This window comes from Hyperolius riggenbachi, chromosome 3 (assembly GCF_040937935.1).
Source record: "Hyperolius riggenbachi isolate aHypRig1 chromosome 3, aHypRig1.pri, whole genome shotgun sequence".
Taxonomy (NCBI): domain Eukaryota; kingdom Metazoa; phylum Chordata; class Amphibia; order Anura; family Hyperoliidae; genus Hyperolius; species Hyperolius riggenbachi.
Genome location: NC_090648.1, coordinates 246,273,789 through 246,285,789, shown reverse-complemented (window position 1 = coordinate 246,285,789; position 12,001 = coordinate 246,273,789). Strand labels below are relative to the sequence as shown.

At 41.3% G+C, this 12,001-nt stretch overlaps 1 protein-coding gene across 4 annotated transcripts in view; it reads left to right on the top strand.

The window, feature by feature from the left end:
• The window catches only part of LOC137563524 (regulator of nonsense transcripts 2-like), a 113,450-nt gene that overhangs the window by 68,009 nt on the left and 33,440 nt on the right, over positions 1–12,001 (top strand). For all 4 annotated transcript variants that reach the window (XM_068276098.1, XM_068276099.1, XM_068276100.1 and 1 more), the window contains exon 12: positions 8,296–8,481. In XM_068276098.1, coding sequence (XP_068132199.1) covers positions 8,296–8,481 — 186 coding nt within the window. The remainder of the gene's footprint in view (positions 1–8,295; positions 8,482–12,001) is intronic.

Genomic DNA, 12,001 nt, shown 5'->3' with positions numbered 1-12,001 from the left:
CTGCATTGTGCACCAAGTATCATGCTCCTCCCCCCTCCCCTCATAACAGTCCAATATTGAGGTATATATCTCTGATGTAATGCCTTTTTTGTTTAGCATAGCTGCAATTCTCATTCTTTAAAGGCCCGTACACATGCTCAGCCAAACCATCCGATTATCGCCTGATTTTGATCTATTGGACGACAACATGACGCATGGGAAGCGACTACAGGTGGTTTGCCTGATCCCTCCAGCAGATCAACTCTCACGACTATATGGCTGATATTGTGCAGTTGGCGTGTGTGCAACGTTGTTTGAATAATGTACTTGTTTTAAATGTGGCCATGTTGTGCAGCCCATTGTTTTGCTTGCACACGTAGTATGTAGATGAGTTGGCTGGTGTGCGGAAAATATTGTGTAAACAGTTTGTCATGGTGTGTGTACGTACCTTAACAGTGGAACATTTCCGTGGCACAAAAGCTGATATGCAGGAATGGAGCTAGACCATGCTGTCCACAGCAGTGTTATAGACTTGGTTCCCATCTGCACATGCAGCAGCCACACCACGTGTGGCTAGCGGGAGCGGACAGTGTAGTGTCTGCTCTGATGGTCCGGCTGTAGCCCAGGGCAGAGGGATTACCTTCATATGCTATATGGGGAACGCATCTGCCTGTCTGGGACTATCGCGGACTGCACTGAGGACTGGACTGAGGTTTGCTTACCGCAACAGATCACACATACAGTACAAGTCAAACCCCCCCACCCCCCCAGCCAAATGTGACCCAAGAATGATACAGCTGTGCCTCAAGATGCCACTAGATGGTGTCCTAAATACGAGACAGAGCGATCGCCCTACAGGAAGAATCCCAGATCATTGCATCGCTAATACGTTGCTGGCATGCTCTGCTCCACAAGCCAGGGGACTCGGTTAGTCTTGAGAGGCACACTCTGCACGCCATGTTGCAGGGGATGGTGGCACGGACACAGCAGGGATCCAGCTGGCAAGGGCAGGATCACTAGTGCATGATGCTTATGCTCCTCTGCCAGTAACAAAACCTGCTCCACCATCTGTTCTGCTCCACTGACTAGCATATAAGCTGAGGGGGTAACTTTCCAGCACATTTTTTGTGCTGCAAAATTAGGCTCATACGCAAGAAAATGTGATGCAGTCCATCACAAACTTGAGGCTTGGGAGACGTTGGACCTTTCAACAGGACAATGATCCCAAGCATACCTCCAAGCCTACTAGATTAAAGGCTGGAACATTTTGGAGTGGCCATCGCAGTCACCAGACTTAAATCCGATTGAGAACCTCTGGTGGGACTTAAAGAAAGCAGTTGCAGCGCGCAAGCCTAAGAATGTGACTGAACTGGAGGCTTTTGCCCATGAAGAACGGGCTAAGACACCCATAGATCGCTGCAAGACACTTGTATCAAGCTATGCTTCACGTTTAAAAGCTGTTATAACTGTAAAAGGATGTTGTACTAAGTGCTAAGAATGAATGTCACTTGGAGGTTGAATAAAACTGATAATGATGTGAGCACAGAAAATACATTTGTGGTTATTTCATTATAAATGTTATGTTATATTTGTCTGACTTACAAGTGCCTCTTTGATTTAATTGTAAAAAAGATGACTGAAATGATCAAAATCAATGTCAAACTGGCCAAAACGCTGAATTTCAGTGGGGGTTGAATAATTTTGAACACAACTGTATGTTTGTATGCTAGGTCTGGTTGCCTAGCATCAATGTAAACACATATTCAGCAGCTCAGCGGAGCTCAGCTATTAGGCTTATAACGGCAATTCCTGCTAGAAGTGGGTTGTACCACTGAAAACTATGTAGGCAGCAGTTATGGTTGTAAAAGAAAGGAAAAAAAAAAAACACCCCTAACAAATGGTTTAGCCTCCCAGCCGTCATACGTCATCATACGTCACTATTTACAATACATGTTATATTGATGAAACCATTCATTTTTTTAAAAAAAAAACTTTTTACACTATTTTAGAAGGATGTTTAATAGTTTGTGCATAAACCACTTTTTATTTTTTTCCTCATTCGCGGAAGAACCCCTTTAAGAAAAGAAAAGTCTCCTGTCAACTTATTACAGCTGTGGACATTTTTGTTTGGTTCTACCTCTGATTTCCCGGCAAGTCCATGTTGTAGGCTACTGCTGAGTGGATTGACATGGGAATTCTCACCACTCTTACCACATCTGCTGTGTCATAATCCTGTTTTTCATTATATGGATTACATAGGGTTCAATGCTGGACAAGCCTGTAGGTTGGAACCCTTGAATAGTAGAAATAGTTCGCACTCCAGTAGATATAATGTTGTTATGATGTGCCTGGAAGTAAAGGACTTTCAGCCCCAAGTCCCGATCTTCAGTATAAAGATGAAATCCGGCACCATCAATGATTTGCTCTTTCACTTTAATGACAAGGTACTGGCATAGTTACAACGTTTCGGAGGACTAGCCTCCTTTATCAAGTATTACCAGCATCTAAGGAAACACATAACATGTTGCAATATATATACAGCTTAATCTCAAAATTGGCCAATCAGCTTTGCACAGTCGCAATTTAGCGACCAATCCCCTTCCGTCCGCCGCGCGGACCTTATGGGGAACTGCTACTTAATATGCACAAGCTTCTGCTCCAATAGCAGAGCACTCACGGACAGTCAGCCGTGCGACGCACGGGGGTGGAGCCCAGAAGGCCGCTCGCGGACGCCGACCAATACGGGCGCAAGTCCCCAGATGGCATCACATCAGGTACCGCCCCTAAGAAGAGCGGACCTGATGGGGGACAGCGCTCCGTAAGATGGAAGAAACTCCGCCCATGGGCAGCGTCATGTGTCATGCGTGAAGGGCGAACGGAGTCCGCCCCCCACACCGTCACCAGGCAACCATCTAGGCGTCCACAGCCAGCGCGCACGGCGCTGTCTACCTCAGTTGCAGCAGCATATAGCGGAAATCCATCTAAGACAAACATCTAAGAAAAATCTAAGAAAAAGAGAGAGTATATAATCACTACACCACAGATCAATACATAGCTCAGTGCTATTAGGCATCATATGCAGCAATGCAGAAATAAAAATAAAAATAAAATAAAATAAGAAGACAGCAAAAATAAATAAATGTTACTCTATAAATGGCATCATATCATATTCCCTATTCATGCCTCTAGGTTCAAGTGTATCAAGTCTGCGTATCCAGATAGCCTCCCTATATAATAATTTTTTAATTCTATCACCCCCACGTCTAGGTGGCTGAACTTGCTCTAATATTTGGAACCTCAGCTGGCTAACAGAATGGTTAGCATGACTAAAATGGGAAGGAACTGCCAATTCATTAACATGATTTCTAATAGTACTCTTATGTGCTGATAGTCTAACTTTCATGGGTTGTGTGGTCTGCCCTATATAGAGAAGACCACACGGACACTTTAATGCATAAACAACGTAACGTGAGTTGCAATCGAACTGTCCACCAATCCCAAACCTAGCACCCGAATGGGGATGTGAAACATAGTCACCTTTAATAACACTGTGGCAATGGACACAATTTAAACAGGGATAGGTGCCGTTGGGTCGAGCCGAAAGAGCACCCCCACCCCTCTGGGTGCCCATATCCGCCCGCACCAATTTATCCCGTAGTGTTGGGGCACGTTTGTATGACATCAGTGGACAGCTCTGAAACTCTTCAATATGTGGAAAAGCAGTTTTAAGAATATTCCAATTGCTGCGTATGATGCCCGCCACTGCATCGCTATATACACTGTATTGGCTCACAAATGGTACTCTCTTAGAGTTGGTTAGTCTACGATGAATATGTTGACTCCTATTTGTTCCCACATTGGTCCTAGCTCTACTAAGCACTCGCTGTGGATACTGTCTCTTAATAAACCTGTCCTGCATCTCATCTAATCGTTGTTCTCTAAGTTGTTCATTTTCTACTATCCTACTAATTCTCTGAAACTGACTGACTTACTGGAATAGAACGTTTAGTGGCCGCCGGGTGGAAGCTGTCAAAACACAATGTTGAATTGGTGTCCGTAGGTTTAATGTAGAGGTCTGTGCCCAACCTACCCTCTGTGACACACACCATTGTATCCAGAAAGCTCACCTCCCTCCACACGCAAAAGACATCATCAATGAAACGAAGCCAACAAAGGGCATTGCTAGTAACAATTGCAACAAATCATATAGAAATTTAACCGTTAAATTTCTATGTGATTTGTTGCAATTGTTATTGACGTGTAATTATTTCCTGGTTGAGGACCAATTTTATCTACAGCTGAGGGGCACAGCGATGGGCTCGAATGTGGCCCCCTCCTACGCTAACATCTTCATGAACACTTATGAGGAAACATTTGTTTATACTAACGAGATATTTACTAGCAATGCCCTTTGTTGGCTTCGTTTCATTGATGATGTCTTTTGCGTGTGGAGGGGGTCACATTCGAGCTTACAACAATTTGTTGATAACCTTCATGAGCAATGTCCAGCTATTAGACTCACTATACATAGTGATTGCCGGGAGGTGAGCTTTCTGGATACAATGGTGTGTGTCACAGAGGGTAGGTTGGGCACAGACCTCTACATTAAACCTACGGACACCAATTCAACATTGTGTTTTGACAGCTTCCACCCGGCGGCCACTAAACGTTCTATTCCAGTAAGTCAGTTTCAGAGAATTAGTAGGATAGTAGAAAATGAACAACTTAGAGAACAACGATTAGATGAGATGCAGGACAGGTTTATTAAGAGACAGTATCCACAGCGAGTGCTTAGTAGAGCTAGGACCAATGTGGGAACAAATAGGAGTCAACATATTCATCGTAGACTAACCAACTCTAAGAGAGTACCATTTGTGAGCCAATACAGTGTATATAGCGATGCAGTGGCGGGCATCATACGCAGCAATTGGAATATTCTTAAAACTGCTTTTCCACATATTAAAGAGTTTCAGAGCTGTCCACTGATGTCATACAAACGTGCCCCAACACTACGGGATAAATTGGTGCGGGCGGATATGGGCACCCAGAGGGGTGGGGGTGCTCTTTCGGCTCGACCCAACGGCACCTATCCCTGTTTAAATTGTGTCCATTGCCACAGTGTTATTAAAGGTGACTATGTTTCACATCCCCATTCGGGTGCTAGGTTTGGGATTGGTGGACAGTTCGATTGCAACTCACGTTACGTTGTTTATGCATTAAAGTGTCCGTGTGGTCTTCTCTATATAGGGCAGACCACACAACCCATGAAAGTTAGACTATCAGCACATAAGAGTACTATTAGAAATCATGTTAATGAATTGGCAGTTCCTTCCCATTTTAGTCATGCTAACCATTCTGTTAGCCAGCTGAGGTTCCAAATATTAGAGCAAGTTCAGCCACCTAGACGTGGGGGTGATAGAATTAAAAAATTATTATATAGGGAGGCTATCTGGATACGCAGACTTGATACACTTGAACCTAGAGGCATGAATAGGGAATATGATATGATGCCATTTATATAGTAACATTTATTTTTGCTGTCTTCTTATTTTATTTTATTTTTATTTTTATTTCTGCATTGCTGCATATGATGCCTAATAGCACTGAGCTATGTATTGATCTGTGGTGTAGTGATTATATACTCTCTCTTTTTCTTAGATTTTTCTTAGATGTTTGTCTTAGATGGATTTCCGCTATATGCTGCTGCAACTGAGGTAGACAGCGCCGTGCGCGCTGGCTGTGGACGCCTAGATGGTTGCCTGGTGACGGTGTGGGGGGCGGACTCCGTTCGCCCTTCACGCATGACACATGACGCTGCCCATGGGCGGAGTTTCTTCCGTCTTACGGAGCGCTGTCCCCCATCAGGTCCGCTCTTCTTAGGGGCGGTACCTGATGTGATGCCATCTGGGGACTTGCGCCCGTATTGGTCGGCGTCCGCGAGCGGCCTTCTGGGCTCCACCCCCGTGCGTCGCACGGCTGACTGTCCGTGAGTGCTCTGCTATTGGAGCAGAAGCTTGTGCATATTAAGTAGCAGTTCCCCATAAGGTCCGCGCGGCGGACGGAAGGGGATTGGTCGCTAAATTGCGACTGTGCAAAGCTGATTGGCCAATTTTGAGATTAAGCTGTATATATATTGCAACATGTTATGTGTTTCCTTAGATGCTGGTAATACTTGATAAAGGAGGCTAGTCCTCCGAAACGTTGTAACTATGCCAGTACCTTGTCATTAAAGTGAAAGAGCAAATCATTGATGGTGCCGGATTTCATCTTTATACTGTAGGTTGGAACCCTGACATGAAACCTCAGAGTACAAGTTAGCATTCATATGCTATCCAATACCCAAGTGAATAGTATCTTTTATTAATGGGGCATCAAATGATACTTGATACTTTGTGGACTTAAGTGTAGAAAAGGCTTTAAAAATTCAAATGTATAACCATAAATTATAGTGTAACCTGCACAAAGCTTTTGTATCCATGGCCAGGAAGTGGTGTTTTGTTTATTTTTTAGGCTCCTTTTCCACTTGCTGTAATCCACTTCAAAAAGTGGATCACGGACACTTTTCCGATCTCTACAGCACTGTTCTTTACAAGTAAATGGAAAAATTGAAACGCACTAATGTAAATCCATTAGCACATTTTTGATTGTACCTTAATCAGCTGCACGATTAGTTGCCGTCACTGCACTCCCGACAGTTCACGGCTCAGTCGCACTCACGGTTTACATTGAAGGTTGCGCAATCGCATTGCAGAGCGATATTGCAAGTGGAAAAGCAGCCTTAATGTGTTTTTGAGACATACCTTACCTTGTGAGTGTTTATGAAAAGAAAGCTATGAGATCTTGCTTTTGAAATTCTATTTAAGGTCTTTTACAGACAACAGTGGAATGCAAAGGTGTGTATTTGTTTGACAGGATTGCCTAAAAGTCACGTAAGCAAACATAAACTTGTAGATGTTAGTGCAGGCTTATTTAGAATGCCTAGTTTTATGGCGAGAATGTGATCAGTAAAGTGTAATGACTTTCACTTTTTTTATACCTCCTGTCTTCCTATCCTACCCCTTTACAAGATAAACAGAGCTTGTCAGTTTTTTTGTTTCATTGCAGCATTAGGTTTTCAGGTTACAACTTAGATGTAAACCAGGGCTGTGGAGTCGGAGTCGGTGCAATTTTTGGGTGCCTGGAGTCGGGTAAAAATGCACAAACTCCGACTCCTAATAAATTTAAACTGTAATTAAAATAGAAAATCTGACAAAATGTTCTATTTCTCAGATAATGGTCATCATAAATAATTTATATATTTCCAGTAATCGCTCTGCTTAGTCCACAAAAATGAAATAAACCAATCAAAAACCAATCACATACATGCTGTCTCATCTGCCCTTCTAACCTCTTTAGAGACTTGTCCTGCAAATTCATCTCATTTTTCTGGTAAAAAAACATAGAACCATCTGTCCCATGTTAGGGGGAGGGGGCGGGTTCAAAATATAGAGACTTTGATTGGAAGAGCACATACAGTGGGCTTAAAGTGTACATACCTCTGTAGAGTGTTATTGCCTTGAATGTACTGGAATTAAGTAAGTATGAACCTAGTTTCCTCCTTTTCTTGCAGTGGGAGGGAAGCTAATTGGCAGTTAGTCATTTGTTCTACTGACCTACCAATCCTGCATGTTATTGTATTGCATGCCACCTAACACTCCTACATCTCTTCCACCCACATATTGCTTACCGGAATTACTGATGGATTATAGATGTTATTGCATGTCATTTTATTGGTGAACTAGAATAGCTTGACCTAGATCCAGAGCAAGTTAGTTGTTGAATACACTGTTGTCCAGTCAGAGGTCACCACATTTTAGAGTGTATTATAGAGATGGGAGGACTTGGAGGGAAATTGTCACATTTTCCAGCCACATAACATGTTGTAAACAATGTGATCATGTTCTTAGTTTACCTGTGAGGAAAGAAAGAGATCCTTACTTCAGTAGAGTGAAGCCATTGGATTAATCGGAGGCTTCACTCCTCCTCCTTGACTGTGTCTGTCCAGCACTGACAAGGACCTTTTGAACATATTCGGCAAGAGCTTGTCTAATATGCCCTTATGGCCACTCAGCGCAGGTGCAAGTATGGCCTGTGTCTGAACAGTAGCACCGGGCTGCTCATTCATGGCTTTTTGCTCTACTGAGGTACATGCAAGGGTCTTCACACTAAATTGGATTGTTTTTGATACCTGGTTTACTACAGAAATCATTTAAACCTATATTATTAATTATAGCTCTTAAGTTTTGTTTATAAAATGTATGTTTATATAATTACTAGGAACAAATGATGCGCAAGAAGCAAGCCATGCATTTGGATGCCAGATATGTAACCATGGTGGAAAATGCCTACTATTATTGCAACCCTCCGCCCGCTGAAAAGACAGTAAAAAAGAAGCGGCCACCTTTGCAAGAATACATTAGAAAGCTGCTATACAAGGACCTTTCCAAGGTTACAACTGAGAAGGTTAGTGTTATGCTCTTTGTAATGGAATGAAGAAAGATGGACAAGTTTGAGAAAGCAATCTACAAGGCATTACCCGCGTTGATTGAACTGATCAATAACTGTTTCTTGTTATAAACTTTCCAATGAGGGAGAAGACTGCTTTACAAAGTTTGGTTTAGATGCGATGATGGCTTGGAGCCTTTTTGTTGGAGAATAAGTGGCATAATCTGTAATGGTCGTTGAGCTGAGCATAGTACAGGAAAAAAAAACACATTTGTGAATGCAAGAACTGTTTAACCATCTTATTGGTATGTTAGTATAGTATAACTTAGTAGACTTACTCTACAGAATTTGGCTTTTGGAGTATGCAACAGAATTGGTAGTTACCCAGACTTTTTCTTGGTTGTTGGTTTTAGTGGTAAAAAAACAAAACAAACAAAAAAAACCTTCTGACTTGTTTCCCAATCATTAGATGTGGGCAGCATGGTAGCAGTGTTAGCACTCTTGCCTTGCAGCGCTGGGTCCCTGGCTCCTATCTCATCCAGGGCACTCCGGATTCCTCTCACATCCCAAAAACATAAGATAAGTTAATTGCCCCCCCCCCCCCAAAAAAAAAAATTGGCCCTAGACTACAATACATACACTACATGATACATACGGAGGCATATGACTATGGTACGGATTTGATTGGGAGACCCTCTGTGGGAAAGTTAAAGGAGAACTGGAGTGAGAGAGAGAGATATAGAGGCTGCCATATTTATTTCACTTTAAAGGGGAACTTCAGCCTAAACAAACATACTGTCATTAAGTTACATTAGTTATGTTAATTAGAATAGATAGGTAATATAATCTCTTACCCACCCCGTTTTTAAAAGAACAGGCAAATGTTTGTGATTCATGGGGGCTGCCATCTTTGTCATGGGGGCAGCCATCTTTTTGGTTGAAAGGAGGTGACAAGGAGCAGGAGACACAGTTCCAACTGTCCTGTGTCCTGATAACCTCTCCCAGCTGCACACGCTAGGCTTCAAATGTCAAATTCAAAATGTAAAAAAAAAATTGCACCAAAACAGCAGAACGAGAACAACAACATCAGAAATCCCATCATGCTTTGCACAGCATTAGGGGAAAAATGCCCGGGCAGTTTTTTTCTGTGCAGCTAAAATGAGGCTTGTATAAGAGAAAAAAAGTTCTGATGCTGGCCTTTCCAGTGCTGCTGAGTCAATTTTTAGTCTGGAGGTTCACTTTAAGGAATGCACATAGCCTGGCTGTCCTGCTCATCCTCTGCCTCTAATACTTTTAGCTATAGAACCTGAACAAGCATGCAACAGATGAGATATTTCTGACGTTATTGTCAGATCTGTCAAGATTATCTGCATGCTTGTTTCTGGTGTTATTCAGACGCTACTGGAGCCAAATAGATCAGCAGGGCTGCCCGGCAACTAACTGGTATTGTGTAAAAGGAAATAAATATGGCAGCCTCCATATCCATCACTGCAGTTCTTCTTTAAGTGACAGGACAATATACTCAAGCTGCAGTAGATGTTGGCGCTATAAAAATAATAATCTTAATTAAACAGGTGGGCGTAATTTAGGAGGGGGGCTAAATTTAAAATGAAAACAATAACATATATTGGCAATTAGAATGCACCCTTTAATAAAAAAACGCATAATGCAAATTGATGTCCTCCTTAATAATCTGGAAAGTGTTAGTATCATTCTTAAGCGTGTGTAAAATGAGATTTTGACCAATGTAAACATATTGCTTACCTGGCTGTGGTTCTACAATACAAGCTTATGTCTTGTCACGTCTTACATCTCAAAAATGAGTCAGCAGCAGTTTGTGTTCCTATTCAGTGTTTGCATATCTCGTCAGCATATACAGCAAAAGTGCCCTGCTTATAGGTAATAGGTGTGCAAACCCTCCAAACCCACTGGTTCCAGTGCTGCAGGACTATTCCTCACATAGATGTGCATGCTTAGGGAGAGGGTTTTGGGCGGTTACACTCCTGTTACATGCACTTTTTGAGATCTGTTTGACACTTATGAATACATATTCTAATCCAGCGAGAGCTTCATTTTTTTAAAGGGTTAAGGTATCATACATGGGCAAAATTAAAGTAAATTAGATCAAACGTAGAAGACGTAGATACGATTAGTCTGTCTGCCTAGTTTCCATGAAAGTAAAATACCTGCATACATTATTGTACAATATTCAACATTAAATTCAAGTGATTACACTTTAACCCAGTTAAACAGTAACTTTTTATAATGGCCTAGTAGGACTTGGAGTCCGCCTAAAAAGCGGTTACTAAATGTTATGGCCACATGTACACTCTGGCTTGTTTACTGTTAATATACGCATAGGAATCAACTTATACTGTACATATTGGAGTACCTTAACCACTTCGCATCCAGACCTTGTTTTGTACTTATTGACCAGAGCAGTTTTGACAGTTTAGCTATGTCCCTATTTAATCAGAAATAACTTTATCCCTACTTATGACACAGAAATGAAATATATATTGTTTTTTTCAAGACAAACTAGGCTTTCATTGTATGCCATTTTTTCCCTCAAACTATTTTGTTTTCTATGAATTTTAATGGGAAAACAAAGAAAAAAATAGAAAAAACATGTATTTTTCAGTTTTACCAATTCCAGTTTAAAAATAAAAAGTGCTACTGTAGATTAAAAACACACATTTTGTTTGGCAATTCTTACTGCTTATCACAAAACTTAGATTATGTTCCTTTCACAATTTATGGTGAAGATATTTGATTCTGAAATAATGCTACAGAGTGTGTTTTTCACTATGAAATGAGAAAATACAAGTATTTTTCATAGTAAAAATCAATCTCATTAGCTCAGGAAACTTATATTCCCATTCACCAATTAGTGCTGCATCAGATAGTGCCAGAAATGTGCACAGGAGCAAGCCCAATCCTGCACAGCACTGCTTCTGCTACAAGACGTATATCTACTGACCTGTGGCTTAGATGACGTCCCAGAGGACGTATATCTACTGACCTGTGGATAAAGTGGTTAAAGTGAACCCGAGGTGAAAATAAACTGATGAGATAAACAATTATATTTATCCTCCTACTCCTAAAAATGACTTTTTAAGACATCCCAGGATTTTATTTTATATTTAAACATTTAGAAAGTAGATTGAATGTTTTGTTGTCTCTGCTCAGTTGCAGTCTATTAAGTGTCCCGAAATGAAAATACATGAACTATATTAACCCTTTCTCTTTCCATCTACTCTCAGAAATATGTAGAAAATGTATTTTGCCACAAAAAACTTTTATGGTTGTAATTTGCTTATCAGTGATGTTTACTATATTCCTGACAAGGTTCTGACAAGACAGAAGCAGTCATTTCCAGCCTTAAAAATTAAATATTTCAGGCAGCAAAATAAAAAAAGTAAAACACCCTGGTTATTAATATGTTTAGTACTGTACATACACATGTTTAGCTCATCATGTCACATGTCACCTCGGGTACACTTTAACAAAAGATGTGAGAAATTATTGCCTTCAGAAC